Source organism: Acartia tonsa, chromosome 8 (genome assembly GCF_053477335.1).
Source record: "Acartia tonsa isolate MP-2025a chromosome 8, ASM5347733v1, whole genome shotgun sequence".
Classification (NCBI taxonomy): domain Eukaryota; kingdom Metazoa; phylum Arthropoda; class Copepoda; order Calanoida; family Acartiidae; genus Acartia; species Acartia tonsa.
Genome location: NC_137267.1, coordinates 30,300,239 through 30,318,251, shown reverse-complemented (window position 1 = coordinate 30,318,251; position 18,013 = coordinate 30,300,239). Strand labels below are relative to the sequence as shown.

The following is an 18,013-nucleotide window of genomic DNA, read 5'->3' as shown; positions in this document are numbered from 1 at the left end:
TCCAGCAATTTTTGTAATTCAGGACTATTAGTTTAAAGTTTAATTATAGAGAGCCACGCAGTGGTTAGATTATATTGTAATATTACAACTTTAGGAGGCCTTTATGCAAGTCTTAAAGTGAGGGGGGTTCGACCCACCAACTTAAATCTTAGTTTTGAAACTAAAATTGTGGGGTGCCCGGGTAATTAAATAGGGGCGATTTCTCGTGAGATGATGGAGCTAATCTCCCCTGAAACATTTCCAAACAAAACTTTCAAGAAGGACCATTAGGAATCTTCACCGAAACAAACATCCTGTTACTTTTATACAAAGAATATTATTCTTATTACTCTAAATTACTACATACAAAAAATGTATTGTTTAAATTGATTATTATATTATAACACAGAAATTAACTCCATTATTAACTAATTAAAAGGCTTTAAAAAATCATTAACAAGGATGACAACATCTATAACAGTGAAGCTCAACAAATCAGACAATTGAATAAAAGACATAACTATTATTTAGAATGTATTATAGAGACGCTTTATCACAATCGTCTTAGAAATCATGTTAAACAGATAATTCTTTCATGTAAAAGTTATTTCAAAAAGAAAAGAGAAAAATACATTTTGAAAATAGACTTTCTGGTGTTCTTATTAGGTTGCTACGCTTTCAAAATTGTAAATCATTGTTAAACCAATCCTTATGCAAGGTTTAAAATTGATAGGGCGTTTTTAGCATACTTAAATTAATTAATCATAGTTGTGACTGTACAGATATAAGCATCAAGTAAATGCAAGTATCTTAAGGGATAAGACAATGAACGGAAAATTTATGACATCCTCGATTGTTAAAAACAAAATTGTCCCTTCTGTAGATTAATTGTTAGTTAAATTGCTCTTTGGTTCACCCTAATCATAATTTCAAAAAAATTCCTCATATTTTTAAGCCAACGAATTAGATAATTTGACAATAAAGTTTGTGGAGTACATTAGAATAGTTCTATTATAGAGTAGCTACGCTACTTCAAATCAGGGCTGCGCGGCATATTACCTCACAACACGTTAAACAAATTGACCTTGTTCTAATTATATTCAGAAAACCAAAGGTTTAACCGCAGCTCGGCAGCCGCTCATTAGTCACCAGAAAGCCGCGGATGAAATTGAGGATTAATATATAAAAATTAGATGAATGTTAAAACTTTTTTCTTATATGGTGTCTTTCTGTCTAATAGATTTTTTAAATCAATCAAACAGATTTAAATTGGCGGCTTATTCGCGGCTTTACAGCGGCTGTCAGGCCCTAGGTTTAACCGCAGGAAAATTAAAATTGTCACAAGACAAAATATTAAATATTGCACACAGCCACAGGAATAGGACAATAGAGAAAAAAACGTGATCATCTTTACAACTCTTATTTGTAGCTCATAAAGTTAAAAGTGATTTATATGCTAATTCCTCTCCCTTCCTTAATATTTTGTATACATTATTGCCATTATATATTTTAAGTAACGCAGCTACTCTATAGTTAAGAAACGTACGTCAGTCTGTCTATAAATGTATTACATATTAACTTAATATTTGTTTAAATATTGATTAAACTAAATTTTGTTTAATCAGATTATATTTACTTCACTTTTTATTATCTTTTCTGCTACAATAATGTGTGAAGTTGTGTATTTTTAGATAATTAGAGCATTTTTGTTCTTGTTTAATTTTAAAAACTTAAAAGCTTGCCAAAATGATAGATTGCTTTTGTGTAAATTGTTGTTCTTTCTTGTGTAAAACCGTCACATTTCATATAATTATTTAAATACACATGGAGCTGAATTCATATTAATGGTAACAAACATGATTGTCAGGGATCGCAGGGGATAAGACAGTAAAAGATAAATTGTTTTACACCCTTAATAACGAAGAAAAGGTTTGTAAAAAAAATTTTGGTTAAAATGTTTTGACATCAAAAGTTTGTAATTCCCTATCAAGATTTATCTCCCCAAAGTTTTTGAGTTAGAGAATGAGAGATTACAAAAAAAACATTTGGAACCAATTATTTACAGGCCAATGTCCTCTCCTTCCCTTAATATAAGAGGATATAATTCTTACATAGGTTCTAGTATATAAATTTAAACTAGCGGCTTCGCCCCTAGCCTCTAGGGGTTTTGCCCAAAGAGGTAATTAAAAAAAATAGTACTAGTCTAGTGCTGCCACCAGTAGTTTTATGTGAACTAACTTCCCCATAAGAAAGAAAATTGGGGAAAAATAGGTACCTACTCAAGAAAAAAAAAATTGGGGGGGGGGGGGGGGGAAATTAACCTAAAACCACCACAGGACCAGTAGGTATATTCCCTGAAGAGTAGAATCCGATCGGTTCAGTGGTTACCGAGATCTTAAGGGACGGACAGACAGACGGACGGACAGACAGACGGACGGACGGACAGACAGACGGACGGACGGACAGACAAACATCATTCTACTTTGTATTATAGATAAAGCTGTAGAATCTTAAAATTCACTGGACTTACCCTTCTTTAGAATAAGTTTTCCATTAATATAGCACGGGTTTAATTCCATTTCTGTTTGCCAAAGAAAATTTATGAATACCAGCCCAAGCAACATATTTAACAACATATAGTAAAATTTATTTTTTTGGAGCAATTCCTAAATCTATCACAGCATAATATCAACCAAAAATGGCCTAAAACATGCTGTAATTGTATGTAAATATATGCCTACAGAAATTATCTTATATATGCTGCAGATATGATATGAATATTTCGCCATCTGTTATTTTATTCCTCTTGTTTTCAAACATTCAAACAAAACTACAAAATGTAACAAAAATATAGATTTAAAGATATTTTTGGTAGGGTAGCCACTCTATAACTTTTGTGTGTCTGTACGTCATCCTCTTAATAATTAATTTGTCATAACATGAAAACTTCAGCCTTGGTCCTTGGAAATATTTCTTTGTAATTTAATTTTCAGTTTCTACTATACTTTCCTAATTTACCTACTTCAATTTTTAAAATAACAGTATACTGTTTTTTTTTCACCCAAGATAATGTTATATACTTCATATAAACATAATTGTCCACGTTACAGATAAAATGATAACTTGAAGCATGCTGTAATGGATTGTCGGGTTCCAGACCAGTGTATCTTATACTTTAGACGTTAATTTTGTATCTATTCCTGCTTTGTCGAGCTATGTAAGCTGGACATTGAAGCGATACCCATGTCTTGCTTTTTCTCCCGCTTGGAAAAATATTTTTGCTGTTTTCTGCTAAAGTTTATGTGGTATGATACTGTTGCTATAGTTAAAATGTTGTCGAAGGTTGTGGTGTGTGTGTGATTAAGGGTAAATGCTGTGCATTCTTTGAACACCAACTGCTGTTGGTCATTTAGAACATTAAGGGCAGGGACAATCAATATTATATGTATGTTGCGTAGCTTATTTAAACCATCAGGTTTTTTATAATGCTCTCTCTAAGATAACAGATTTTTACACCGGAGATGGAATTTATTTAGCTGTTATAAAAGATACAACAATATTTTTTTCATACTGTCCAATCTACTCTTTATATAACCTATAATGTCAGTGTAATATCATTTTTATGTTTTAAACTGTCATTGCATTATTAATTCTAATTATTTATTTTCAGATCACTTTTAAACAATGGGCATTATGAAACACAAATTATTAGCGATCTTTTTTACTTAGTGAAATTTTGAGAGAAACAAATATCAAAATTCATGTCTAAGTAATGAAAACTAAAGAAGTGAAAAATCCTCAAAAATCCTTAAAAATATGTTATGCTGAAAATCATCAAAATGAAGACAGAAGTGCCAGATTGTGCGCCACAAATAAACGCACTTATGCATCAAACAGAGATGCCGCATGCGCGGAAAAAATCGCACACCCTGTACAATTTATCAAAATTAAGACATTCAAAGAATAATGTGATTAAAAAGTATTTATTTTTGCTCGTGATATTTTTAAAATTTTCTACTGGACGGTCCTTGGATATTCATGGGCTTGATTTAAGTCAGTATGGTGAGTTTTAGAAGTTAAGCTAATTAATAGTTGGTGTAACCGATGATTAAATGAAATGAACCAAAGATCAATATAGGCCGACACACTGACAAACCAAAATTTGTTAAAGAGAGAATACTTTGTTATAATTCACCTTGTCTGTCCGCCAGACCGACCGTCTGAAATTTGATTTTCTCGATTGCTATTTAGTATACATAGACAGCTGAAATTTGTGGTGCTGATTCCCTATTCTAATGAGCATCAAGTTTATATTTTACTTTGTCCGTCGGTCTGTCGTTTTAACTTAAAAAGACACAAATATTTCATTCTAAGATTTGGCTATTGGGAAAAAAAGGATATTTCCCAAATTATCCCTTTTATTTTTTTATGACAACTGAATAACTATTCTATAACTTACTTTGTCCGATTGACAATCCTACTAATGGATGTCGTCATACTTTTTTGTGTTTTTATCCCTTTCCTAAGCGACCAATCCACTTGTGAATAATTATATCAATTTAAGTAATACCTATATTTGCGACAACTTTTATTTAGACATATCAACTCCATCCGGATTTGGTGAGAGGATACCAAAAATGAGCACAGCTTGGCAGCCTAGTAGTAATATCAAAGAAAGGTATATAACTTTATTTAAAGTCTACTTCTTTTTTGTGGTTATATGTAATTATCCTAAAATTAGACGTCCAAGGGTGGGAGTAAAAGGTTTAAAAGCTTAGTTTAGGTATGGTTAGTTAAAGTAATGGTCAAAAGCGCCCATCAGGATTATTACCCCAAGGTGCTAGAATTAAGTTTTTCTTTAGTAAATACTTTAAAACATGATGGATTAAAATTGATTTGTTTTAGGACAACACAGAGAAGTCCAGAATTGCAGGTAAAAACAAGAATAATCTCATTCATAAAAGGGAAGCTCAACAAATTAGACAACTAGAAAAACAAACAACAGAATTTAATTATAAGTAAACAAGGATGACAACATCCATAAACTGAAGCTCGGAAATCAGACGTTATAACGAACATAAATATATGTAAAAGTGTCAGAACTTACTAAGCAGAATATCAATTTTAAGTAAATTGAACACAGAATGCTGGTTATGGATACTTAACTTATGAAAAATCACAATATCTAAAAATTGTAGTTGAAAGGGCAAAAATACTGAAAATTAATTAAGTTTTAACTGTCATTATAAAAGCCTTTTTTTATGTATTTTAAATATATGTATATGAACACTCTAATTTTGTTGTTTTTATATGTATTATATTATGCCTAATTATTTATTTATTAAATCTTTTTCAGCTAAATGTTCGAACAGCCACCCCGACCTCTTTTTCAGAAATATTTAATCCAAGTCCACCTCTAGGCAATAGCATTATATCTTTAACTAGAGGCTGTCCCTCTTTATATTCAGAGGACTTTGAATTATTTGTATATTGGCTAAAACCTAATAGCTTCAATTTTAAGGTCAAAATTAAAATGAGAAGGGGAAAGGTTTCAGAAATTGTCGGTTCGTCGTATATTCACAGTAGCTTTTGATAGGTTATTTTAGGTTAGGTAAATGTTAATGATTGCCCAGCAGGGTTAGACAATTGTCCCTACTGGATTAGAGCCCCCGCAGGGGCTAGAAATAGGAGAAAAGCTACTGTGAAAATACGAAGAAACGCCCCTTAAGAGGTGTTGTCACGAAAACGAGGTTTTTTCTTTGAATATTCATTATATGGGTGTGCAAATGAATCCCTCCACGCCAAAAATAAATAGAAATATTTCATATTGATCTTTAAGTTGGATTTACTTCACTACCCTCATTCGACGGTTTAAGGTCAATAATAAAGAATAATGATTTTCAACAGTGTTAATGAGCTCAGCTAATCAAAATTCAGGTAAAATATTTATCTATTTCAATATTGTTTTTTTATAAATCTTTTGTATAAACTAATTCTAGAAACAGATGTAAAAGTAAAAAATTATACTACAAAATATGCATTTATTGAAGTATTTGGTCTTTAATGGTTAAAAAGGCACCCCCCACCCATTATACATTTTTTTAACGTTTTTAGGTGGAGTGGTAGTGTCTACAACGATGCCACCTTTAATAGCAAGCACTGTCAGGTCCTTGTTGGCAAATTCAGGATTGTAGATTTTATTTTTATTACCAAAGCTAGAAGCGCTTAATTTTAGATAGATAGATAGATAGATAGATAGATAGATAGATAGATAGATAGATAGATAGATAGATAGATAGATAGATAGATAGATATACAGATAGATAGATATACATATAGATAGATATACAGATAGATAGATAGATAGATATACAAATATACAGATATACAGATAGATAGATAGATAGATATACAAATATACAGATATACAGATAGCTAGATAGATAGATAGATAGATAGATAGATAGATAGATAGATAGATAGATAGATAGATAGATAGATAGATAGATAGATAGATAGATAGATAGATAGATAGATAGATAGATAGATAGATAGATAGATAGATAGATAGATAGATAGATAGATAGATAGATAGATAGATAGATAGATAGATAGATAGATAGATAGATAGATAGATAGATAGATAGATAGATAGATAGATAGATAGATAGATAGATAGATAGATAGATAGATAGATAGATAGATAGATAGATAGATAGATAGATAGATAGATAGATAGATAGATAGATAGATAGATAGATAGATAGATAGATAGATAGATAGATAGATAGATAAATAGATAGATAGATAGATAGATAGATAGATAGATAGATAGATAGATAGATAGATAGATAGATAGATATACAGATAGATAGATATACATATAGATAGATATACAGATAGATAGATAGATAGATATACAAATATACAGATATACAGATGGATAGATAGATAGATATACAAATATACAGATATACAGATAGATAGATAGATAGATGATTAGGTATCGATCGACATTTAAATGGAAAAAAGGCGAAGTTTAGTGTTTTTTTTATACAATAAATGTCTGAAGCCAATGTCGGAGCCGGTACATTATGATTTCAACATTTCATTGTTTATGGCCTTGGTGTCATATTACACTTACACTATGAATTGAAGAAAAATCAGCTCCCAAATCTCAAAAGAGCCGGCTCCGACATTCATAATATATACAATGCAAATAACCAATAATACACAGACTAAATTACCAAGGGCAGGCTGGAATACATTTTAATTGACCAATTGTAGGCCAGTACACATTTTAATTGACCAATTGTAGGCCAGTGTGACGTCAATTTTATAGGCACTATAAATAGCTGCAAACAGCTACTGTCTAACTAGGCAAAAAACATACCTTTGAGATATTAACTTTGTCCTACTTGATTTTGGAAAATAAAAAAAAAACATCAAGGATGGTTACTTCTATTTATAGCGAAGTTGTTTCAAATAATAAAATATACATACTAGGCAATACAACTTGGTATTAATGACAGAAGGAAAGACACAAACACCTATATAGTTGATTTTTAATATTGATATTATTGGAATGTTGAAAATTAAATCTACAAAACGAACAGGTTTAACATTCCAATCTCCGCAAAGAGCAGAGGCCTTCGAAGTCCCACTGCAGTCTCTACAAAAAGAAGATACATCTAGAAGACGTAGCTCAACACAAACAAGGGAAATATATAGAAAATTATATACATGTCAGTAGCAAAGCTGCTCTATAGTTTTCTACTTGTTCTTTGACTTTATTAATTGTTAATTGCCTCGCTGCTAATTCAATTGATTGTCCCTTTTTACAAGGCAATATAGTTTTATGATGCAAATCCCCAATGATGATAAACAAAATACTTCTTCTGTGGATTCAATCATTAATCATTAGCTATTATATTTTCTTTCAACAGTGTCATAGACGAAGAAACCAAAAGATTGGAGAAAAGTATCTCATCTCTTAGGAAATAAAGATTACAATTACAATTGAAATTCACAAATATTTTGATTTCATTTGTTTTAAAGATATTTTATGTCAATATTCATATTGTTCATTACAAATATGCAGAAATACCATATTACAAATAAAAGGAATTTAACAGATCAAACACAACCAACAACCTAATAGGGCCAATCAATGTATAAACCATCTTTATATAATTAGAACCTATAACGTCGAGAAACAAAAACTGGCACTTTTTATGGAAATTAAAATTAGCATTCCAAAGATTATAGACTTGATACTTAATTTTTATGAAGCTGGAGAAAGTGTCTAAAAAAATCAGCCTTGTGACGTCATAAAAATGAGGGATAATATATCTCTTTTTAGGGATTTTCTTTCCCACTCCTCCTCTCATCTCCCTAATTTTATGACGTCACATGACTGATTTTTGATACATTTTGTTCAGCTACAATTTTTATATTTCCGTGTCCATGGTCAACTGACTAAAAATTTAATTTCTACTTAAAATAATATTTTAAAAGTATAATGAATATTTGTACAAATGTAATCTTTTTATCTTTTGAAAAGAAAACTGGTAGAAAATTTACAAAATAAGGTATTTACAAATTTCTATTTTTTTTCTGAGCAGTTTTCCGGAAATTTTAATATAATTGTTATTTAATTTTATTAGCTAAGCATAGCTACTATATAAGTGATTGTGTTACTCATTACGCATTATCTTCTGTAATGTTGGTTTTCATTTTATTAATGGCTCGTTTTATCTATAATACAAAGTAGAACGATGTCTGTCTATCTTTCTGTTTGTTTGTCTGTTTGTCTGTTTGTTTGTAGCGAAGGATCTCGCTAACCGCTGAACCGATCGGGTTCTCCTTAACAGTATAGCATCTCATAGTTACCGGGAAGGCTTATAACTATTTTCTTGGTGGGTGGGACACCCCCAACCCCCCCAAAAATGAAAAATACCCCCCCCCCAAAAAAAAAAAAATTTCTTTTTAAAACTAAAATTAAAATAGTGGGGCCTCTTCCCCCCCTAAAACAAAAAAAAATTACCCCCCCCAAAAGAAATTTAAAAAAAAAATTATATCTAAAATACGAAAAATCAGGGATAAGGGATAGGAAACCTGGCCATTAATTAGGTCCCGGCCTAGATTCTAAAGGGATATTGCAACTATTACAAATTCCTATCAAACTGGCGGACGCACCCAAGTAGCTATGCTCTAAACCAATAAGAATCGGCCTGTTTTGTATCAACCAATCACCAATTGGCGGAAATTTTAGAAGCAGACAATTCTAAAAAAAAATAATGATTTGTCTGCTAGTAAAAAATAAATATAAATGGTGTTAGATCACATTAGCTTAATTATTAAATCTGCTTAGAGTTAAACATTAAAAAAGGGCCATATAGAAAAAACAAACATAACGGGATTATTTTTTGGAAAGAAGGTAGCTACGAATTTTCATTTGGTAGTTTATAAATTAGATGTTGTATTTTGAATTTTAAAAATTTAATACGGAATTGATACAATACCTTAACCCTAATATTTGTACAATACAACACAGTACAAATCTACCATTACATAATAGTATCCAAAGAACTTGATAGAATGTTACCCAAGTGCATATTAATTTATTTATTTTGAATTTTAATTAGCAATGAAATTTTCAAATAAAATTTTTACTCATTAATAAAAATGCAAATAATACAAACTAAAATCTGTCTGAGGGAAACCCAACGATAGCTTTCTGACAGTTCAAATTACCAAAGTAAAAGATAAAAAAAAATTTGGGAGAGAAAAAACTTCATTTTAACAAAAGCCATTAATATATAGGTTTATAAAAAGTTATGATTTTTACTTTAAACTAGCTACCTGAATTTGATTCTATACTTTATCTACACACACACACACACAGCTTTTTCATTAGCGTTTATAACGAACCACTGCGCCATCCCAAAACTGGTTTATTAGGCCTAGGCTTGAAATAGGCCTGAAATAATATTTTCCTACGTTTCCCATCCCATATCCCTGCGAAAAATTGGTTTGATCAAACCTCTTGGGGCAAAGCCCCTAGAGGCTAGGGACGAAGCCGCTAGTATCCTATTATAGTAGAAGGCTTTTTTGTCTGTAAATTAAGATTATTATAACTACTAAATTGAATTCTCCATATTAGGTAAGCATAAATAGGTCAATAAATGGTTTAGACTTTTTTTAAAATTTGAGACTTGGAGGGTTTTAGGCTATTTTTCTGCACTTCCAGAACTTTTCAAATATAGATTCGCTGGATGCTAGGGGTGCAAGCTCTAGTTATATTTATATTTAGCTTTTCGTATTAATATATTACAATACTATTGGTCTTAATCGTCCTTGTTTATTAATAGGATACATTCCCTGAAAGCCTGGACACAAGCAATGAAAAATCACAACAAACAGCCAGTGAAATCTTTTTCAATCAAGGTAATAAGAAACAAGTTCGAAAGCGAATTTTAAAGCAGATTTATATGAATTTGTACTGTATTAATCGTATCAACAAAGTATTTACAGGTTTAAACAAAAGAAACGTACTACACATACACTTCTAATCTTTTAAATGATTGGAATATTATTTTTGGTAGAACAGCTACTCTTTAATTAGGGGTTTTAGTATAAATGGTAAGATTTAAAATTTTAATAGCCTAAAGCCTGCCTTTGACAAAAGTCAAGCCTCCATGGGGATGTAGACCGATCGAACGAGACAAATAAAATGTTATATTGGACCTACACAGATACAAACATTAAACATTTTTTATTATAAACAATTACTCAGTCCGTCAGTCTGTCTGTAATACCACAAAACACTTTACAAAAGTTTCGTGTTTTTCTTCTATGAATTATATTCTTCTTTCTCTTTTCTCTCTCTCTCTCTCTCTCTCTCTCTCTCTCTCTCTCTCTCTCTCTCTCTCTCTCTCTCTCTCTCTCTCTCTCTCTCTCTCTTACCCAAACAAATGCTTTATAACTCATTTTTCCATCAATTTTGTGTGCTTCACTACTTATGTGTATTGTCTTCCTTGTTTTTTTTTAGAGTACGAGTATGATTACTATGATTATGAGAATGAATCACCCAAAACAACCCCTAGGTAAAAAGTACACAATTTGACTAAAAATTGGGACAAATCATAATAAAAATTTTTAAGGAAAACCCAGATCATGTTATTTATTTATTAAAGTGAAAAATTTTGAAATTATAGGACAACTCCCTCGCCTATTCCTACCACACCAAAGCCTACACGAAAGAATGGTACGTTTTTTTTTAATTTTCACATTATATTTATGTTACTTTCTAATAACAAGGTTCTTAGCTTCCCTCGGTCTGTCAGTCTGTAACGTTACTTGTATATGTAAAAAGAAATGTAATTCATTGTTGATTAATAAATATTAAAAAATTTAATATAATGAAGCTTTAGAATAGTCGTATAAAGTTGCTACACTTTTCATAATATTATGTTATAGGTAGAAGAAAGCGACCAGTTATAACTCCAAGACAAAGATTGTTAAATGAAGACGAACAACAAGCAACAACCTCAACACCATTCTTCCAGACAACACCAAGAACAACCACATTTAAAACAACTACCACAACCACCAGAAAACCATCCACTACAACTTTTAAATCTTATATTGAACCCAAAACAAGTCCTAATGCTTATACAAATGATTATGACAATAATTATGTAAATAATAATGCTTATAATACTGGTAAAAATGATGAAATGCCTTTTACCAACTTTGGGGATAGTTATGATTATAATCAAGATTTAAATAATCAAAATTACCAACAAAACTTAAATCAATATTCTCAAGATTATCAAGAATCAAATCACCAAAATCAACAAAATTTACAAAACAATTTCCAGCAAAATCTACAAAAAGATCTTCAACAAAATTCGCCAAACACATTTGAAGAAAATCCACCAAAAAATTTAGAATCCGGTGATTATGACGCAGATGCAAGATCAGATGATGAATACTATGATGATTATGAATATGATTATGAAACTGAAAACAGTGGCGCTGACAAAAGTGATACTGAGAAGCTATCATGGATTCAAGAATCCGCCAAAAATCTTGAAAATTTGCTGTCAATGATTAAGAATCTTGACTTTAACAAAGATTCTAATGGTAACTTTGTTTTGGAGCATACCACAGAGAAAGATAATATTAAACATAATGTAGCAAATGAAAGAAAAGACAAAAAAGTTAACCTTGGAAGTCAAAATAATGAACATACTTTTCAATTTGGTCAAGGTATATACTATACTTCTTTATTTTTTAAGTTATTGCTTTTTTAAAAAATAATGCTATTGTCACTCAAAGATATTTTGCAGCTAACTTTTTCACAGGTCAAAAATGATATATTCTTGGTGATAATGTTAGCAAAATACTTTTTTCTCTCGTATTCGTATACCATTTGAATTGTAGGTCCTAACCGTTTGCCCGCTGATCTCCTGGCGACCACTGAAAGAAACGACGATGCTTGGATGGGTAATTCTATTGTGGGCACCTCATTGGCCACTGAATTCGCGTAAGTAAACCTTTATATTTTGCTGGGTTTCGAACCATAAAGCCTTGCAAAGTTGTAATTATGTTCATAAGAAGCGTAAAAGTATTAATCTAATAACAATATTACTAAATATGACAATTACTTGTTCATATAGATTACAGATGATTTAATTTTATTTTAAAACGTTAAAAATCCCCCAACTTTAATAGGTAAAAAGCAGCGTTACTGGCATACATACAAAATTAGAAAACTAATCTTTCTATTGTATATTTTCATTAAAAAGAAAAGAAAATTGATGTATGGCATAGAATAACAAACAGTTGTAAGCTGAAACGTAAATAAAATATGAATTTGTATTAAGGCCCTCAATAGATAGCAGCACACGAAGAGTTGATGTACAACCTGCTATAACCTTTGGTAAGTTTTTTAAATGCAAAGCGTTTAAAACGTTTCATTATTTAATCGACAGAACCTTCCAAAACATGTTAAAACAATAATATTTTTTCCTAATTTATTATTTTTTGTTCGTCTTAGAAGCGCTTAAGGTCCATGCATAAAAAATTAAGTGTGTTGTAGCTTACAAGGTTTCGTGATTTTTATTTACAATTTGTTTAAACTTTTATTGTACTAGGTATATTATTTAATTTCAACACCTTTTTCATTTTCTTGAATAAATAACAAATTACTGTTCTTTTACTTTCAATGTTGCTGTTTATAAAATTGATTGCCCTTTGTTTAAACTTTTTAAAAGTTGATCTTGTTACTGTTGCGTAAGAAATAATCTATAATTTTCCTATTTAGATGCTGTACAACCCCAGCTTGTCCATCATCACAACCCTAGCGCTAGTCAGCCAGTCCAACACAACCCCAGTGCTAGCCAGCCAGTCCATCACAACCCCAGTGCTAGCCAGCTTCCTATGGTTGACACGGATATTGTTACCATAAAAACTTATGGAATGAAAAGTATGGATAATTCAGGGAATTGCATAAAATCATTTTTGTGGTGCAAAAGCTACTCTGAAATGACCGCTTTGGTCTTTATTTCAATTTTACTACTTTGCTTATTCTTGACTTTTACTCTTCCCCTTCACTATAATCTTTACTTTGCTATTTACTCTAGCATTCCCTTTTAATTCCTCTTCTTTTCCCCTTTCTCTTTATTTCAACCTATCTTTACCCTTACCTCTTTCCCTTCCTTTTCGATTTCATTACTTATTCATATTTATTCCTCTTTATCATTTCCTTCACCTTTTTTTACTATTCTTCTTTTCTATTCCTTTATTCTGTAATTTACAGATATCTTTTTTACTACCCTCTTTATTTTACCTTTTTCTTTTTAGCTGCAATCAGATGCCATTTTTGCGGTCATGGCATTTTTTTCTTCAAAAAGAAGGCAGGTGACTTGCTAATATAGTTTCAAACCACTGAAAAAACTTAAAATAATACTTATGCAAATATAACAGACAAGGAAGTTAGTTTTTTGAATGCCTGTTATGATGAGAACTGTTCTAACATGTTTCCAAGCGACACTACACAAAAGGAAATATAGTCTTACTAATAAATACATATTTCATTAACGTTTTGTCTGTCTGCCTGTATATTTATCTGTCTGTCTGTTTGTATGTCTCTATGTTTGTGTCTCTGTCTTTTTGTTTTCCTGGCTGTTTTTCTGTTTTTCTTGATTTTCTGTTAGTCTGTTCGTTTGACTGTCTTTCTCTCCAGTTATCTGTAAATATGTGTCAATCTAATGTGTCTCTTTTTAAATATGTCCATTTTCATGTAAAAACAAAAGACTCCAGCAACCCCAATGATGATATACAAAATATCTCTTCTATAGATCACAATTAACGGTTAAAACGTTCACACTCAACTAAATGAAACAATCAATTTAAATTCTATATAAGTACCCAAAGTTGTTGAGCCAACGAATAAGACAAACTTTAGGGACTAGTGTTATAAACAGCCCAATGTCCATTACCTCCCTGTCAGAAACAGATTTTCTCTTGAGATAGGCTTTTTATTGATCCTGTGATGGTTTAAGGCTAATTTTCCGGGAAAGGACAATTATGATCAAAACATGAGAATAAGTAATGAACGAATAAGTATAAGACTAATTTACAATACAGGAATCCAAACATTCAGTTTTCGTTACAGCAGCCCCGGATTTTCATAACAGCCAACAAAAAAATCCTCGAAAGCGTCATCAACTTCATCAATCATTTAATCAAGGGCAACCAATCAATGACCAACAAAATAGAAGAAACTTTGATTCAGGAATATAAAGAGATAGTAAAATTGCATAAAGTCAAAATTTTAAAAATATGTTGAATAATAGAAAGTTTTTTTAGTAGCAATGTTACTTAGTTACATAGGTAAAACAAACTGATTTCAAAGCTTTCAAAATATATTTATGGCTTAAATTCATGATTCATAATTCTGATTTTTTTAACCATTCTTAATCATCCAATATAAATTATATTATTTTACTCGTTTAATCGTCTGTCCTTGTGGGTAATGCGCGACAATAGCACAAAATGGTACTTTTTATATTTCATATAATTTATTATCATACCCCTTTAGATGTAAAATCCCCACGTGTCCAATCAACCTGGGAGCAGACACATAGCAATACCAACAACTTTGTAACACCAAATTCATTGGATTTTGGACATCAGCAGTCTTTTGATCAGCTGTCAGGTACGTCTTGCTATCTATCGATCTATCTATTTAGCTATCTGTCTGTTATCTATCAATCTATTTTTCAATCTATCTATCAATCTACCAATCTATCAATCTATCTATCTATCAAGCTAACTATCTATCTATCAATCTATCTAGCAACCAATCTATCTATCAACTTAATTATCTACCTGTTTAGTTACATAACTTTCTAATTATCTTTCTTTCCAGGTGTTGAATCCACAGGTATCAGCTCTGGTTCTGGAATACCTGTCTTTCTAGGTGGTGCCCCTCTAGAACATGAGGTTAGACTTTACTTCATTTACTTATTAGCTTTAAATGTCCCTTAGTCTTGGGGGCTTTTTGAAATAGCCTAAAACCTGACCATGATCAACAGTAAGATCGCTATAACTTTTTAGACACAAGGACAGACAGATAAATAAATTAACTAGAAAGATATGGAACTACTATGCCATAGAGAATAATTATTTAATTTCCTAGGATAACCCTTCACCACAGCAATCCTTACCTCCAATACGTATACCACCTCAACAACCAGCATCATTTCAAGAAACATCGTCGCGCAGAACCAGCTTTGACGATGTTATAAATTTGGCGCCAACAAATCAACGTATTCAAGTGAATAACGACATTCACAATGGTTTGGAAAGGCCAATTCTAAATGGCGGATCTGTAACACCTATGCCCATAACATTTTCAACAATTTTGCCTTTGAACATTAACCCTAAGACAAATAATACAATGACCATAACTAATCATAAAGATTTTATTGATGCTGCTAGAAATTACGATTATGATGATGATTTTCGCCATTCCCCGGTGAGTGAGAATCCGCCAACGACCCAACAGGCTACAGAGAGGCTCTTTAATATTGCCAAAGCGTTCAAAAATGTTTTTGGGGTAAAATTATTTTCTAACATTTTTCAAACTATTGAATAATATTGAAATAAAAATGTTAATTTATTGACATTTTGAACTTAATAAAGCATTTAATTATTAAAATTTACTTTTATTTCAGAAAGGAAAAAGGAAGAGAAAATTTCCAAAAGTCAAGAGGAAAAATATCTTTTTCAAATTTATAAACTAATTTATTTGTCTTACATACCTATAAACGCTCACTTTTTTGGCTCTTCCATTTTTATAACAACTATTCAAATTAATGAAATTATGTTGTTTAAATTGAAGTTTTATAGCTTAGCAAACTTTGGAGTCATGTTGTATTGTGCTCTTATTTATCTTATTCTATATTACTTTTCCTTTAAAATTCAGTAACAAGTTCTAAATTTTGTTGGATCATAGTAAGAAAACGGAGTAGTGTAGGATTCCTATCTTGCCACGAATGCATTAGTTAATATAGTTACCGCCATAAATTTATAATACATTGATATTAAATCTGAAAGGCCGAATGGAACATATGTCACCCAAAATCCCCTGAAAGCAGCCACAGATGGTTACAGCGCACCTAAGGCTCCTCCCCTCAGCAGTTATCAAAGTCCAGGTGCGGATTGATTGATATACCAACAATAATTTTCAGTCATGGAAAAAATGCTTAATGGAAGTAGGGAATAAATGTTCATCGATAGCAATATCTATTATGTTTTCTAAGTTTGCATTACACTCCTTCACGCCCCCCCTAAAATTCTTTTCATCTTATTTTGAGATAAACCTCTAAATATACGGACAGACTGACAATTAAAAATCAATAAAACTTTTAGAAATAGAAAAAAATATTGTATAATAAGTCATGATTGTGATATGAGGAATCATAGAGAATATAGGTATCCCTAGTAGGTATAGAGAATATAGGTATCCCTAGTAGGTTAGAGAATATAGGTATCCCTAGTAGGTATGCACGCACAACTTGTGATTTTCTACTTGCCATCTTTCTTCATATATTTTAGGACCAGCCCCAACTGCGAAGCCTCCAGGTACAAAATCAAAATTTCATTAAATTCTTTGTAGTTTGCATTGATTAAAGTACATTTTGTTTTGATTCATTTTCAAATTTTAGATTAGCTAATCTACCAAAAATATAATTCTTGTTTTTCTATATTTAAGCCAATCAATATAAACCCACCAACCAGCCACCAATAAGAATACCAGCTAAAAGTCCCGCAGCATCCTACGGACAGCCAGTCAAGATTCCCGCCAAAAAAGCAAAACCAACGACGACATATGTGGCCCCGTCTACAACGATGTCACCAGTTGTAACTTACAAGGGACAACCTTCCACCCAGCCACCTATAAAACAATCACAAAATTACCCAAGTAATATTTTGATAGTCTAAAAATAATTCAAGGTTTTACAAAAATTTAGGGATTAGGCTGTAATTTTTGTGTATTTTTTCAAATAATCTTGTACTAAATTGTTTTAGGCAATGAAACCCCACAGCACAAGCCTGTAGAGTCCATTGTGGTCGACTATACTAGGGATCCAAACCATCCAACTATTCAGTATGTTCGCATTTCATTTCATTTTTAAAAATTCTTTTTTTACTTTAGAAACTTAAAATGTTGAATGATGACATTTGATTTTATTATACATATCAAAAATGAAATTTTAGATTATCAACACCAACTCCATTTCATGGGATAACTGAGGTTCCTTTGACTGATCAGGCAACTCTAATCTTTTGATGACTCATAAAAAACAAACATTTATACAATTTTTAAAAATGATAAAGATTACTTTTTAAGGTAAAAAAGCAGAAAATATTGGATAATAAAAGATGTAAGATAAATGAATATAGAGCACAATTATTTTTTTCTTCGGTGCTTTAGGTGCTTTTTATCTCATATGCT

The 18,013-nt window shown here is 31.2% G+C and overlaps 3 protein-coding genes across 3 annotated transcripts; all 3 read left to right on the top strand.

Annotated features, from left to right (window-relative positions):
- Nucleotides 1-3,653: 3,653 nt before the first annotated feature.
- Nucleotides 3,654-6,173, top strand: LOC145326565 (uncharacterized). The gene is made up of 6 exons (XM_080169935.1): nt 3,654-4,041; nt 4,576-4,657; nt 4,885-4,912; nt 5,336-5,399; nt 5,887-5,916; nt 6,094-6,173. Exons 1-6 carry the CDS (start codon nt 3,801-3,803, stop codon nt 6,171-6,173), a joined length of 525 nt encoding a protein of 174 aa, XP_080026061.1. The 5' UTR covers nt 3,654-3,800.
- A 2,303-nt stretch (nt 6,174-8,476) lies between these two features.
- LOC145326472 (uncharacterized) lies at nt 8,477-13,973 on the top strand. The gene is made up of 8 exons (XM_080169833.1): nt 8,477-8,570; nt 10,353-10,428; nt 11,033-11,087; nt 11,199-11,248; nt 11,461-12,255; nt 12,430-12,532; nt 12,873-12,928; nt 13,313-13,973. Exons 5-8 carry the CDS (start codon nt 11,721-11,723, stop codon nt 13,642-13,644), a joined length of 1,026 nt encoding a protein of 341 aa, XP_080025959.1. The 5' UTR covers nt 8,477-8,570; nt 10,353-10,428; nt 11,033-11,087; nt 11,199-11,248; nt 11,461-11,720; the 3' UTR covers nt 13,645-13,973.
- An 891-nt stretch (nt 13,974-14,864) lies between these two features.
- On the top strand, nt 14,865-17,897 carry LOC145326564 (uncharacterized). The gene is made up of 10 exons (XM_080169934.1): nt 14,865-14,883; nt 15,092-15,208; nt 15,422-15,495; nt 15,692-16,111; nt 16,230-16,268; nt 16,613-16,709; nt 17,113-17,139; nt 17,270-17,479; nt 17,587-17,665; nt 17,776-17,897. The coding sequence occupies exons 1-10, from the start codon at nt 14,865-14,867 to the stop codon at nt 17,846-17,848; spliced, it is 1,155 nt and encodes a 384-aa protein (XP_080026060.1). The 3' UTR covers nt 17,849-17,897.
- Nucleotides 17,898-18,013: the final 116 nt, after the last annotated feature.